General features: G+C 38.3%; 1 protein-coding gene across 4 annotated transcripts in view; it reads right to left on the bottom strand.

Moving 5' to 3' along the window:
- COL12A1 (collagen type XII alpha 1 chain) overlaps window positions 1–15,935 on the bottom strand; it is a 112,666-nt gene that overhangs the window by 67,803 nt on the left and 28,928 nt on the right. For 3 of the 4 annotated variants that reach the window (XM_074368730.1, XM_074368731.1, XM_074368732.1), the window contains exons 14-19: window positions 9,977–10,249; window positions 4,013–4,279; window positions 3,359–3,551; window positions 2,154–2,275; window positions 88–237; window positions 1–6 (exon numbers count right to left, since the gene is read on the bottom strand). The exon at window positions 1–6 is cut by the window's left edge and continues 114 nt beyond it. In XM_074368730.1, the coding sequence (XP_074224831.1) occupies window positions 1–6; window positions 88–237; window positions 2,154–2,275; window positions 3,359–3,551; window positions 4,013–4,279; window positions 9,977–10,249 (1,011 nt within the window). The remainder of the gene's footprint in view (window positions 7–87; window positions 238–2,153; window positions 2,276–3,358; window positions 3,552–4,012; window positions 4,280–9,976; window positions 10,250–15,935) is intronic. The other variant, XM_074368733.1, reaches the window with a different exon arrangement.

The following is a 15,935-nucleotide window of genomic DNA, read 5'->3' as shown; positions in this document are numbered from 1 at the left end:
CAAGGGCTAAAATGACACCATAGGCATTAGCGTATATCAAGCAGCATAATGGAAACATCTAAATGTCTTCAATATTGTCAGACCTACCAATCTGCACTCTTTTGGGGCCAATCTCAAAGACTTCCACAATGCGAGAAATGAAACTCCGCACAGTTCTAAAGTTTGCCCGGCCGATGCTCCACGATCCGTCCACTAGCAACACGATGTCTGCTTCAGCCCTGGTTAGACACTCCATCCCTGACGTGGCAATCGTGAGACAGCACAGAGTCAGGAGCAAGTCCTCTGCAGGGTGACTTCCTAGCCACGCCTCTGCCAACCCCGGGCGCTCAGTGTTGCTAACTGTCTCAGCTCTGAAGCTTAGCTAGGTGATTTGGGGTTTAAAATACATCCCTATGACGTATTAACCTCAAATGAGAGTCACAGGAATCATCAATTCCTCCAATAATTATTTCAGTGGAAAAGCTTTCCTTCTTCATTGACTGTATGTTTTGGCCACAACTGTTTAGAACATGGAAACTGCCTTTGTAAATTGGAATGAGCTCACAAATTCAAAAGCGGATACATGTTAAGTTGGAATGTGCAGCCATCTAACTACAAGGCAATAATAATTTTAATAAAACTTTTAATATGATCTAAAGATTAGATGTTGCTTTTTGTCTATTTTTTTAAAAACATACTTTTCCTTTTTATGCTGCTGTCTGTTTTTTTCGTATTGATTTTTATTTTGGGGGAGAGTAATTAGGTTTATTTACTTATTTGTTTTATTATTAATGGAGGCACTGGGGGTTGAACCCAGAACCTTGTGCATGCTTTACCTCTCAGCTATACCCTCTCCCTGCATTTTTCTCAACATTCAACAGTTATCAGCAGACAAGTATGAGATGAACTGTCAAAATGCATAAGCTGTAAAGATTTCAATGAGCCACAAGAATCCTTTAAATTAATGAAAGTTCCCAGTTAAGTATTACATATCTTATGAAGGATTAGGCATATAACTCTTAAAATTAGACTTTATGAAGTAAAAATATATTGCTTAAAAACCTGATAGCTATTACGTTGTTCGGTTATTCATTACTTAACTTAATCATTTACTGTGTATAACAATCAGGTAAATACAGATGGTGAAGTCTGCACATTTAAAAAATCAAGAGAGAAAGGAGATAATCTAGAAAAAGGATGCAAACAAATTGAGAGCTACAGAGACAACGAGCACAAACACTGATACAGAGCTAGGGGGCTTTGGAAAGAGAATTATCCCAATATCCTCAGTGCACAAGCTACAAAATAAAAATATAAGTCAGTTAATAACATCATAGAAAAAACAACAGCACATTCAAGCAAAACAACAAGAGTTAAAACTTTCATTTATTTCATCCACATTTTCAAATGCTCTCTTTTCCAGGAGCTTATGTTACCAGCTATGAATTTTTTAACTTCTTGCCATTTAGCATCTGATCTTTATATTACAAAAAAAAAAAAAAAGAAAGAAAGAAAGAAAGAAAACCTCACTGAGAAAATTTCAGTGATGCTCATCACACTACAGGGGTGTCACTCGTGTACTGGATGGTACGTGAGGAGTGAGGCTTCCCAAATACAACTCCAAGCACCTAAACCTTTCTACGTCTGCTCCTGCTCTGCCCACATCTACTCTTTTTTAGCAAATGATGGAAAATATTTAGAAGGAAACTCTATCCACCTCTCCCACCTCTAAGACCGTTCAAAACTAGCTTCATGTATTTCAAAGCTGTAATCGTGGCACAAGCAGAAAAGTCGGAGCTGCCGACCTATTTCTGTAAGCCAAGGCTGCCCGCTCAGCCCAAGTAAATCATTTCTAATCACTTTAACAAAATAAAACTGCCTTTCAGTCACTACAAAGAGAGAAAATGTACATTATCTACCAATTGTAAAAACTCATCTTTAAATCATACAGTACTAAGTAACTAATGCAATGCTGACAAAGCCTTAAAAAAATGTCGGCAAAAGTATGCTTAGCTGGCTGTTTGAACAAATGTTTAAGTATATAAATTATTTAAATAAATCTTAGTGTAAAACTTTAATAGTTGATTTTCATTGTATAGTTAACCTAACAATTCACAGTTGAAAAAGCTTTGTAATACTGAGTTTTCCTAGGGGATTGCAACTCAGTTTCTTACCAGAGGATAAAACTGGCATTACAGTTGTGTCAGAAAGGGTGGTCATCTCTTGCCCAACGAGTGGTGAACTTTCTCCTCCATCAAACATTCCAAAAACGTTTACTTTATAGGTGGTGCCTGCCCTGAAACGTTAAAATACATAGTCTGTATGTGTAACAGGCTTGAGCGGAAGCATTTTCTTTTCGTTTCGTTAAAAACATTCATTGTGATTTACAAACTTTCACTCGGAGGAAGTTATAATACAAAACATTGCAAGGGAAGAAAAATAATTTCCATCACATTCCAGTTTAAGTTTACACTGTGAGGTGTCAAGGGAAACTAGCCTGCAGGCATTCAGAGAAGCCCAGGGGTCACAGCCCCGATCCCTGTCTCGCCTTTCCATCAGATGCAGAATCCCCAGCTGGCACTGGGCACGTCAGGGGAGCAGCAGGCTGGCACTCTTACTGCTTCAAGAAATGGGCTCTAACAAAACAATGCTTGTGTAGTTGCCCGGGAACATAAAGCACGCATCACAGTGCCTGGCCCACTAGAGGCTCGATAAATTCCATCCTCCCTATTCTGATTAAAGGAAGCAGCGAGCATTTACATGAAATTTATGAGATTTCAATATTGTTGAATGAATGGCTGAAGCAGACAAACTTTGCACCAGGCAGGGCACAGCAGTCCACTCTTTTTACCATAGTGAATGTAGGGTGCCGTTCAAACGTGAACCTCCTTGTTTCCCACTGCACAGCCTGAAGTGAGACCCGGCATCAGCACCCCCCCCCATCCTGCCAGCTGACACGGAGCACAAAGGCCTGCCTGCTCTCTCCCACGGCCCACCCTGGCGTCTCAGCGTCAGTCACCTGGGCCTTTCCAGAAGGCACAGGAAGCCCCATGTTCCCACAGGAGGGCTGGGGACAAGCTGCTTTTGGTGAAACTGTGCAATATGGATGTTAACTTTTTAAAAGCAAGGCGTTACAGAAAAAATACCATTCCTGATCACTTAACAACAAAAATCATTAAAACATTACAATTGCTCAGGCCTGAATTCGTCTCTGAACCTGAACCTCAACTTCAGCAACACCAAGGATGAGAAAGCAACTCTGGCTGATTTTAAATAATTGAAGGGCAAACAGACACATAAGTGATCATTTGTGGAAGGCCTGCTAATTTACATCAGTTATTCAGTCTTTTAACAAAAATTGAATAAACTGCAATCCTACCTAAGTTCCTCCAAAACAACCGTGTTGTCGTATGGTCCAACCACTAGCTCCCCCAGCCTTCTGTCATCCCCCGTGGGGTGGAAGGTGACTTTGTAACCCTTCACTTCCCCTGGCGCGGGCTCCCAGGTCACCCGGAAGCTTGACATGGTCGGGTCAGATGTTTTGAGGTTTCTGGGTGACTTAAACCGAGAAGCTGTAAAGATAATAATATTTTCAAATATTGTTCATAAGTCTAGGCTTTGGGATTTTTTTATTAGCCCCTATAATAATAAGTTGGATTCAAAATATCTAAGTGATCTACACAAGAATCATCACAAAATGCTTCAAAACATATATTTATAAAAAGGGTTAAGTCAGAAAGCACAAGCTATCACACCCAATAAAAATCATCACAAGTGAGTTCTGCCCAAGTGGAAGTGTACACGGTACTCACAGTTCAGAAGGCTAGCTTAGCACGAGGACATTGATATGTAGAATCATTTTACCAGGAACTAGATTGGTAAAAACCAGGTGCTATTTAGGCATCCTATCTAACCACTATAATGTAATTCATTGCAGAATCGGTTTCGGACACTTACAAATGAACCAGATGTATTAAAATCTCCCTTTAAGATACTACACACTTTCCCAAAAAAATCTGTTATCATTTTGTACCTGTTGTGCCTGATCCTTGCCTCAGCTTCCCCTCGCCTGTCTTGTAAACGGGCAGAACTGTGATGTCATACGTGGTCTGGGGCTGGAGCCGCTTTAACACTGTGGAGGTGACTGTGGGTGGCACTTTGGCCACCATTTGTCTCCCGCCCCCACGGGGCCGATACACAACACGGTAGTTGGCAACTTTCCCAGGTGCTGGTTTCCAGGTGACTCTCATTGTGTTTTCTGTTTCTTCATCCACTTTCAAGGTTTTTGCATCTTCCGATACTGTGAAATAAAAGGAAGATTACAATGTTATACCACGCTGAAAATGTTTGTGCCCACCGACACATTTATGTGAAAAGACGCTATCTGGTTTCTTAAATAGGTACACAGTTCTGTTACTTAGCCTTGTGATCTCTCATAAGTTCAGGATGGCATGTGAGCCTCATCTCAGTGAGGTCACAGTAAGATGTTTTCTCTTTATCTGGCTAATAACTGAAAAATGGAAGTTCTTATTGCAAGGATTTCCTATTTGCATTCCAGAGACTTTAGTAAAGTAAACATCCATTTCCAGAGATGAGCTTTTAGAATTTTTATTATATTTCCATCTGTAAAGAATTCCTAAAGCAATCACACTGTGGGGAATACTAAAAATTATGAATATAGGGTCAGAAATATTACTCGAGTCTTTTCAGAAAAAGGTACAATGAATAAATGACTAGTCGGAGTGTCTGTAGTTAACACTATCCTTTCTGTTGTCATGTAGCACTATCAACACAGAGGAACAGGAAATTCTGACACAGAAAAATGTCTCAAGGGATCTGGAGATAAATTGGTATATGCCGAGTGGATTTAGGAAGCACTATATGGAAAAAGTGTTTGATACAAACATATTATTATTACAAACATATTATGCAAACATATTATTTGTTAAATTTTCTTTTAATAACTATATCAGAAACAGGTCTCCAAGTCCACAAATACCCAACAGATCCCTTTTTTTCATACATAATTAGAGCTTACAAGCAGAATCATTTCATTCAGTTCAGTCATCTCAGCATTCAAAGGTCATAAGCATCTTCTACTGGGAGAGACTAAGCTGAAGGAAACTCTGGGAAGAACTTTTCTTGATTCTAAAAGAAATTTTTGTGCTCTAACTGGCAAGGACCACTTGAAACAACTAAAAAGAATCCTGAAAAAATTTCTATATATATATATGTGTGTGTGTGTGTGTGTGTGTGTATACATACAAATATATATGAACATTTTTCAGACATTGGACATTAGGCAGGACAGGACTGTGACCCCTGAGCAATGAGAAACAAATGAGAATGAGTTTGACCACTGCCCTGACTCGCTGCTTGGAGAGCGTTCCCAGCCCCAGTACGGGAAGGGAGAACTCAGATGTAGCCTGGTGGTCTCCCTTAATTGAGGAGGTGGTTTTGTGAGTCTGTGGAGTCCAAGGCACCTAGAACTCACAGAGCAAAGTCCTGCAGAGAAGATGGTGTTACTGAGAAAAAGTTCCAAACACCTGCAAAAGAGTCCTCCTTGAGTCTTCAACCCAGTACTAATCAGGGCATAGGAATGAAGAAACTACTGAAAACCAAAGAAAGAACCGTCTAAAATGAGCAGAAGGAACAATTCCTGGAGCTCATGCAGGGCCAGAAATGTTCGCCCTCGCCAGAGTACAAAACCTCAAAATCTCCAGAACGTTAATATAAAGTACTAGGGAGGTTATTGCCCCAGGAGGGGAGCAAAATGAGCCCTAAACTAAAGGTTTCTCTGGTCTAGCGCTAGCAGAGTTTAAAAGAAAGCTTCAAAAATATCAAACTGTTTCCAACTGAGTTAACTGCATCCCAGAACAAAGCTTAAGGGTATTGATTAAGAACATAAAAACAGCTGGCACCCAATAGAGTAAAATTCATATTGTTTGACTGCTAATAAGTTACCAGGAACGCAAAGAAAGAAAAAAAAAATAGGACCCATATTGTGGACTGAATGATTGTGTCTCCCCAAAATTCATATGCTAAAGCTTTAACCTCTATTGTGATAATATTTGGACCTTTGGGGAGGTAATTAGTATTAAATGAGGTCCGAAAGGTAGAGCCTTCATCTGATGCACATGGAATCCTTATAAAAGATGAGGAGACATTAGAGAACTTGTGTGCATGTGCTCTCCCTTCTTCCCTCCCTCCCTCCCTATCCCCACCCCTCTCCACGTGCACAGACTAAGGAAACGCCATGTGAAACCAAATTCTGCCAGAACTTTAATCTGGACTTCTCAGACTGTGAGAAAATAAATTTCTTTTTTTTAAGCCACCCAGTCAACATTATTTTATTAGGGCCATTAGAGCTGACTAAGATACTCATAATAAGAAGAAAAATCAATCAATAGAAACAGAACTAAAAACAAACCAGTGGGGGAAGCGGGTGAGAAAGGATAAATAGGGAGTTTGAGATCTGCAGATACTAATTACTACATATAAATAGATAAACAACAAGTTTATACTGTACAGCAGAGGGAACTATATTCAATGTCTTGTACTGGCCTATAATGAAAGAGAATATGAAAACGAACATGTATGTATATGGATGAATGAACTATTATGCTGTACATCAGACATTCACACAACATTGTAAACTGACTTTAATTCAATTTAACAAAAGAAAGAAAGACCCAGTGGGGTGTTTTCTGTGGACCTACATCGTTCAAAATGCCTCATAGGGTAACCTATTTGGATTATTATCATTACCAATTGTCACAAATATTGAATAAGCTAATGTGTTTCTAACACTTTTCTAGAAAGCGTTGCGCTAAAATATGTCATCTGGCCTCTTGTTTCTATCTCTTAAACTTCTGTTCAGTGTATAATAGGGAAGAACCTTTGTATTCTAAGTTGATCACTAAAGGGATATTGCCTATAAGTTTAAATCACACATAATGGCCCATCTCTGGGAACCCCACCTCCCAGACAAAGAGCATTAAGCTAAAAGACTTTAATTTAGCTCACAGGAAACATCCTAACCAGGCCCACCTATGAATGACTCTGCAGGAAGGAAGAAATGAACACATCCCCTCTGGAACCTGATGGAAACCAAAAAAATGTTTGACTTTACTTCCTCCCTTTTTAGTATAAAAGAAACTTGAATTCTAACTCACGAAAGATGGTTCTTTGGGACACTGGTCCACCATCTTCTGTGTCTGCTAGCTTTCTGAATAAAGTTGCTATTCCTTGCCCTAACAACTCATCTTTCAATTTATTGGCCTGTCGTGTGGTGAGCAGTACGAACTTGGACTTGGTAACGAGTGGAATGATACATCTCTTTCTCATGCAAAATTCTCAAACCAATTTCACACAATTCAGAATGGAGAAAAATGGACATATAAATCTTAGGAGTGTTAGTCTAAAAAGAAAGCTATGTTCCCAAAAAAACAGGATCCCAAGCTTAAATATGTTAATAACAGTCAAATATTGTACCTCACACCTTGAAATGCTTCAAGGTTCTAAATTATATTCCTGCCTTTTAATTAACTCTTTAAAATAAAGGAATTGAAGTTAAATAAGGTACAAATGTATCTCATACTAGTTTTAATGGGGAATTTTGGATTTTAGGGAGGAAAAAAAAAAAGCCTTGTTGGCTTCCCATAAGTAAAAAGCAAGATTTTTCAGTTCATTCTTAGGTATTGACAGGCTGTAAAATGCTGTAACACTCACATTCTAAACCCTTTCATGTTTTAGTCACTCACAAGATACTTTTTGACATCCACTGTACCTCTGCTAAACCAGCAGCCATAAATGGGAAGGCCAAGAGAAAGTTTCCCATTTGTTGGCTTTTCAGCCACAATTTGTGGTTTTCATTGTAAACAGTCTGCATACCGTGTCTCTGAGTTGCAGGTGAGGGCAGGAAAAATTTCATGAAAATACTTCCAAAATGTCCCCTTGGAAGTTTATAAGGGACTCTAAGAGCATGACCTAGTGACTCTGCCCAGTTATCCACACCATTTAGGATCCATCCATCACCCAAATACACCACATCTGACTCAGATTTCTCAAAGCACTTTCTAAACTACTTTACTTCCCACAAAGAGAGCAAAGCAAAACACAGCAACAAAACCGTAGTAGAACAAAGAAAGGTTCCTGTCTTCTCTCTTATTTGCTTAGCTGTTTGAATAGCTTGCATACACTCTAAAAAAAAATGTAACTTTCATTCCTGTCTACTCCATTCATAGTTCAAAAGAGACCTTTCTGTTCACTCACCTTTAAATCAATCAATTAGCCAAGAAACACTGAAAATTTCTTAGGTGCTCAGCTTCTTAGAGATGAAAGTTTATTTAGGATTTCTGCTAACATACTTGTTTCTGGCTAAAACATATCTTTCATGGAGATTTTTAATGCCAAATTAATATCTGAAGATTCAATCTTCTCAGAAGAAGAAATGATGGAGAATTTTTGAAAAAGTTTCCCTCTAAATACAAATATTTTTATAATTTCTCAGTCACATGAGTTGTATTTTTACTCCTACAAATAAATGTAGCTATATACGGCATATGTGGCCTAAATTTATAACATGTCTTCTCTTTACAACAAATGAATTTCTGCCAGAAATAGAGATGAATTTCTGCAGGATCCTTAAACCATATCAGTCATTATATTCAGACACAAGATTTCATTCACTACCATGAAAATCAATAATGTGGATATCTGAGAAATATGCTTTTTCATATATTTAAATCTCCTATAAGAAATTGCTTTGTTTTAATCTGGTTAATTCTGACACAAATTTAAGCTCAGACATATCCAACTGAGTCTGCCAGTGATTAAAAAAAGATGAATTCTTCAGGGAACTCAGACCAAAAGATTTTAATTTGGACAACTCAAAATCAGGATACAGAACTTAAGTAAAATTGTTGATGGCACTTCCCTCTCTCCTCCTTTGGCAGAAAAATTACTCAGTTGCTCCACTTCTTTCTAAAAAAGGAAATGCAAGAATGCCCCAATCTTTCCCCTTTTCCTAAAATCCTCCCAAAACAAAAGGAATAAACTTCTTTCCTATAAATTCTTGGAAATGCCCATACTTAACAAATTACTTTTTAGGAAAAAGAATTAGGAAATACCAGCACATCTTTCATTAGCCATCTGATAATAAATGACAATAGGTCATTCAAAATTTTTCATAAGAAAGAATATTAATGAGAGTAAGGTAAACCCTAGCCACCAGAAAATTAAGCAGGTTTGATTTAGTCTTACCAATAAACATAGTAAAAATAATCTAGAATGAGTCTTGGGTGTGTAATAATCATAATGTCCACAGCCATGTCATTTATCAATCTCCTCTAGGGAGCTGGGCGTTATGCTTGTTGCTTCACCCACTTTTATTCCATTCACTCCTCAAGACAATCTGAGGCTGCCTTCTATACATTCAAAAACTGAGGCTCAAAGAACCTTAAATAACTTGCTCAAGGTCATTAACGTGCCTGAATTCTCTTTGCCTTCATAGCTTCTGATCTTTTTACTACTGGAGTTTCTTATCTAGTTGATCATTTCACCAGAAAACAAAAAGAGAGAGAGAGAGACAAACACAGTTCACCCTTGACCAACACCGGTTTGAACTGCATGGATCCACTTATATGCAGGGTTTTTTCAATAGCAAATATGACAGTAGAACAGGACCCAAGGTTGGTTTCACACTGGGATGCAGAGGAACCTCGGATAAGGAGGGCTGAATATAAATTAAACTCAGATTAACCCCCACATTGTTCAAGGGTCAACTGTATAGCTAGTTGGAAGAAATTCAGTATTTCAAAATTTGATATAATTTTAGATATGAAACGAACCTGAATTTAAACCACATTCATTAAAGGTCCTAATTTTTCAGTCCCCATTTATCATATAAACAGAAAAACTGCAAGAGGTTATCACCAGCTGACAGCTATTAGGTAGGACCAACACATGCCCCAGACACACTCGGAATGTTACCTACATTCAGTTGTGGCTTCTCCCCTTAAAGGTTCTCCTTCTCCGCTACTGTAAGTTGCAAATATTGAAACTCTGTATTTGGTCTCTGGCTGCAGATTTTCTATCACAGTATGAATTGCATCTCCAGGAAGATTCTTCTCTCCAGCCTCAACATCATCATAAAGCGATTTCCATGAGACCCTGTAACCTCGAACCATTCCTGGAGCAGATGTCCAATAAGCCCCAATGGATGTGTCAGTGATATCTTTAGTAATCAAATCCTGAGGTGAACCACGCTCTGGAATAGAAATTAAAGGGGGATCATTTTTTTAACGTCTGCTAGCATGTAAATACACCTTCATCCCGGTAGACATCTTGACTTGCTGGACTCAAACTCAATTATGTCTAAAGTTGTCTATGTCTTCTTTCTGAGCTGTCTGTCCTCTTCTGTCAGCAGAACACACTGATGGGATTAAACTGTAGAGTTATATCTGATTTCTGTCTGTCACCCCAGCCTCTATATATCCAGTCAGATTGTATGTCCTTCAGGATAAGAATGACATCCAATTATGAAGTACATGCATTAAAAACATTTCCAGAGGAAAAAAGTGCATCTAAATCCCCAAATTTTACAGTTCAGTTCACCTTATGATAGCCCACTGCTCACAAAGATCCTTATTTCTTTACCATCATCTTTTCCTCTTATCTTATTCAAATAGGCTCAGTTTCAAGGTACCATTTACAAAACTTCAACAGTCTCATATTACTTGCAAATCTTAATACCAACAATCTTTTTTGGGTGGAGACTCTATTTGCTTATGTAGTTAAAAAAAGCAGAAGCACAAACTTTTAAGTATAGTTTAACCCTAATGAAACTAAAAACCACCCATTCTTCTGGAAAACCTAAAAGTGATTAGTCATCAAAATAAAACATACCACTTGTTCTAGCTGATCAAAAATGTCTGCTACTAAACTTTGGCTCTCTCATTCAAAAATAAAAACACAACCCAAATGGAAAAATACGGAAACCTCAACTTAATAGGTGTCACAGATGTCTACAAATAAAACCCTAACTTTCCATAATTTACATGTAATATACAGGTCACTTTATACTGGCTAACTTTACTAGAGTTTATGCCACAGTATGACATAAATATAAAATTATCTGCTTCTACAGCTTACATTTTACCAATAATTGTTGAGTATTCCAGAAAATGATATATAATGCTACTACAAGAATGTTGAAGGCTATTATTTTTCCAAAATCAAAGAATAAAAATGAATATCTTAAAAATAATCACAATTATTCAAATTTCAGTCCATCAAGTAAAGAGAACAATAAATGAAAAAGAAATCTGAGTGGACAAAAAACCTATCATATATGGTAGAATTTAGAGGGAAAAATAAATAAAATAGGAGCTGGGCATCCTACCAGACTCCAAGCCCAAATGGAAAATTCTAACTCCATTATAAATAACTTTAACTGCTGACAAGACATCTCATCTCTGGAGGGAAATTAGTTACATATTTCACGGCAACCAAGAATATTTATTTTCAAGAACATACTGACTTTTTTTCTGTACTTGAGGCTAATCCTCATTTGAAGATCTTCTTTAATTGTATTTGCTACTTAAAGGGTCACACATCTTTACATATCGTCTACTTACAGGAATATAAACAAACAGTTTGTATATTTGGTTGGGTTGGGTTGGGTTGTTTTTTGGTTTTTTTATTTTGCTGTGATCACTATCCCAACTACTGGTCTCTGAGTTTTAAATCTACAGCACATGTTTCCTTTGCTTTGATATACACTACATCTTTTTTTTCATATGTGCCTCTTCTCTTAAATTTCCTAAACTGCAGTTATCAACAGCTGTTCTGAAAGAGTACTTGAAGGTAATTTTGAATTTAAATGAGCTAAAACTGCATTAATAACATATCCAAAAAGTCCAAGACAAATAAAATTAGCTAGAACATGGGAATTATCTTCCAAATTAACACAGGAGCAATTTACAAAGAGTAAATTTCATTTTCTCCTTTTTCCCAAAGGTTGTGCTTCTCAGCCTGTTTTTCTCCCTACTTTCTACGGCATTGAATTTGCGACATTGTTTATTTCCATGACAACAGACATCAAGCTCACAAACACAGGCTAATGATTTCACTGTGAGAAAATAATAGGAAGGGAATTGTGGTTAAACAAAAAACACATTCACAAAGACACTCTGGGCTACAAACAAAAGAAGCCTCTATCACTAGACATGTATTTCCATGAATTTCAATCAACTATGTTAACACTCTCACCACCTGGAAATCTAGAACAAAAAGTCAGTAAAATTGCCATAAAGACCTTTGCAAGGTTCGTCAAGGTCCTGGAAATAATCTGCAAAAGCACTCTTTAAGATTCAAATAAAATAATAACTAAAAAACTTTTCTGAGTTCTGACGACACTAATTCAAGTGAACAATGAGTAAATTCTCAATTACGGGAAAAAAATCCTCAAAAAATTATAGTTTCTGCCTGGTGCATAAAGGCATTGTTTGCAGGCACTGGCTTAGCAACATTCCACGTTCATGACAAAGAAACGTGGAATCCAAAGAAAGGGAAAAGATACCTCAATTCAGAAGCCAAGATTGAAAAGATAAAGTGCTTCCATGGGTTCCCTGTATGTCAGTCAGTCAGTTAGATAAAAATAACCCTAAATGTTAAGTTTATACTGTTGTCAACCACATTGATAAACTCTTTTTCTCCAAAAAGCAGGAGAGTTGGGTTTTCAAGTCGTTGCATTACATCCAAGAATCTTGAAAATATGGTATACTCCTGAAAAGTCTATTTTATCAGATCTATAACCCTTAAAGGTTTTAAAAATGGAAGCTTGGCTTGGCCAGATGTTAAATTGCCCAAAAAAAGAAGCAATTGGGTTGCATCTTGTGATATAAGTGGCAGGCTGCCAAGTGGCCAAGCTGGTCTGGGGACTAGGTGTGCAACCAGCTAAGCAAGCTGTCACCTCCTGGGGCCCTGAGGTCCTCAGCAGCAAAATAACTAGACTGGACCCCATCAGATACACAAATCACCCAGACAGCGAACAACTCGGCCATGCCCACATCCATTAAATTAGAATATCTGGAGATGTGCTTGAGCAATGGTGCTTTCCAAAAATGTTTCAATCTCCTCTGTGATCCTAATTCCTCCACACTCCCTTCTCTCTGCTGCTCCTCTCGGAGGCCTGGGGGACACTGATTTGGAATTTATGTTTGGTCAGTGTGGGAAGAAACCCTCACGCCTGCTTTCATTCTGAATGGGAGCTAGGTGAAGTGAAATAAAGACTGGTGTGGTGGAAGCAAAACTAGTCAAAACCGACAGACACAGTGACGCTGTGTAGGATGGCTTGATGGCTTATACACTGTGTGCGTCTATGGCCACACACAACATCACACTTAAGGTAGCGGTGTGACCCCAAGGCTGACCCTTGGAGAACTGAGAAGTTGACTGCAACTTCTCATATCCTTTCCATCCCATAATGTGTGTAGGAGATGTTCACCACTCTCTCCCCTCCTCCATCCTGTCTCAAGAGGAAACGGCTCTTAACACGTGCTTCTTAGTCAAGAGTTGATCACATTTTCCTACGACTGAGGTTTGACCCAAGCCAGGTGTTTGCTTTGGTTTAATCTGTTGAATTGGACATTTTGCCCTCAGACTAAGGAACTTCAGACATCAGTAACTACAGAAAGAGATTATTTGGCTTGGTTCGGTTAGACTGGGGTTGGGGGAGAGTCTATTTTTAGCAAACCTAGGAAGGAAGAGGAAAGAGGGCAATAAGTGTGATGTCAAGTCAGGGAAGATGTAGCCCAGGGGTAGAGCACATGCCTGGCACGCGTGAGGTCCTGGGTTCAGTCCTCAGTACCTCCATTAAAAAAATAAATAAATAAACCTAGTTACCTGGCCCCCAAAAAACTAAAAATTAAGAATGATGTCAGAAGGCCAGTCTAAAGCCTCTCTCCAGCAAAGATGACTGTTCTTCGAAAGGGAAAGACGCAGAAGCCATGGCAGTGAATGGAAGCCAAGTCCGGTAGGCTTCGTGCCACTTTGTCTCCACTTTTCCTCAAGCCTGGAGCCCCCTCTGCTCTCGCAAAGGCTCCCCTCACCTGGAGTTCCCCCTCTCCCTCTCCCCCAAGACTTACAAATGTCTGTTTTATGACGTTTGGGTTTGTTCACATTTTTCACCTAAGGGACACTTGTCTTCAATAATATTTGATCTCATGGTACTTGTTTTCTGCTGTTCTGGACCATACGCCTGTGCTTTGTGTATTACTTTGACCTCTGATAATAGAATTTCTGGCAGTCGTTTCAAACAAGTCATCTTCTGTAATGACAGCAGGCCTTCATCTCTATTCCTCTGATCCCTTCTCAATAGTTTTCCCTTCTATTCTGTTCTCCCCAGAATAGTACCAGGAGAGGTACAAGGAATGAGGCTTTTCAGTCAGAAATTAAAACCAACAAAATTCTTCAGGTTTTGAAATGTGGATACTCAGTATCTGATCTGATTATAAAACATCTTCACATATATTCAAAGGGCCTCACTTCTGGGGCCTGCTGGCACGTGTCCCTTTGCTGCCACTGTGGAAGTAACTTAGGCAGGTGCATTTCTCATGATCTAAACATCCACAAGAGGTTGAGTCTACTTTTTCCACATACAAGGCCAAAGAGCTAAGGCCTCATTTAAGTAACTTTCCGACATTTCCTTAGCCCTTTTCCATTTGCTTTCTGAAAAGCAAATCATCCAATTCAAATCTAATTATGACACAAATTAGCCAATGATGATAACTGAAAAATTAATCATTAGGAAATGAAACTGTATTTCATCTTATAGATTGTTCCAGCCAGCTTTCATTGAGTTTCACATACCACTTTCAAAAATAGAAGTTAAATTGAAAATGTAACGTAAACCCTCTTCTAAATCAATTTGTCTTTTCCGTTAGAGCACAACTCAAAAGTTATCCAATTTTCCACAGTAGAATACAGAAGATCTGCTCTGGATAATGTTCATGTGGAAACACACTTGATTTATAACCAACGACCTGGAGTCACTATGCCAAGGGACAAAGTTCACTACTGATAGGTTAACTTCAGCACTTTAAGCAATACACAGTTCTTAAAAACCTCTAACCCATTAAATCATCCTTCAGCCTCAAAGCCTGTGTGAGATTTCTTCCCTAATTGTCACCTCTCTGGTTTAATTTAGATTTTTCTCTGATAAGCCATTAATTTGCAGAAAAGAAAATATGAATTGCTGTTTGGTGATTGTGCTAAAGTTCCCTGGAAACCTTAGAATTGTTATACCCAGAATGTACGATTTTTCAAATTATGAGGCAGCAGTAAATCTAGGAAAATACAGAGGCCTTATTCAGTCCATCCTGGAGAGGCCCATGTTACTCAGCATCTTGCAGAAGAAAGCCTGTGATGTGCTGAAAACTTCATTGTAACAAAATGTCAGCTGAGTTAGCTTGGTTTGATGTACAGGAAGCCATTCATGTCTTGGACACTGGAGGGTTGCTATAGCGATGGAAACAAAGGAAATTCTGAAAAAAAAAAATCATCTTCTCTATAGGCAAAAACAACACTCAAAAATAAAAGAAACTTATTATTCCAAAACTGAAGTTTCCATTCATTTGTGGTAAATCTCTGAATTGAAAATGGGCATTACTCATTTTGTGTTTTCCTCTCTGTAAACGCTAACAGGGACAACTAAAAGTTCTTTCAAGACTACGAGTGCATTTATGTGTACAGCAGTGTTTTCGTAATTACATTAAATCTACTTTAACAACAACAACAACAAGGAGGAAAAAACAATGTAAAGCAAACCTAATAGTTTGTGCTTAGATTCTTCTGAAGTTTGGATCTGAAATAGTAATAAACTCTGCCTTTGTGATTCTACTGCATCCAGTACTAGAGCCAACCATGAACTTCCCCAACGCCAATGCTAATAA

The sequence above is a fragment of the Camelus bactrianus genome, chromosome 8, assembly GCF_048773025.1.
Source record: "Camelus bactrianus isolate YW-2024 breed Bactrian camel chromosome 8, ASM4877302v1, whole genome shotgun sequence".
Classification (NCBI taxonomy): Eukaryota; Metazoa; Chordata; class Mammalia; order Artiodactyla; family Camelidae; genus Camelus; species Camelus bactrianus.
This window is presented reverse-complemented; position numbering and strand designations above follow the sequence as displayed.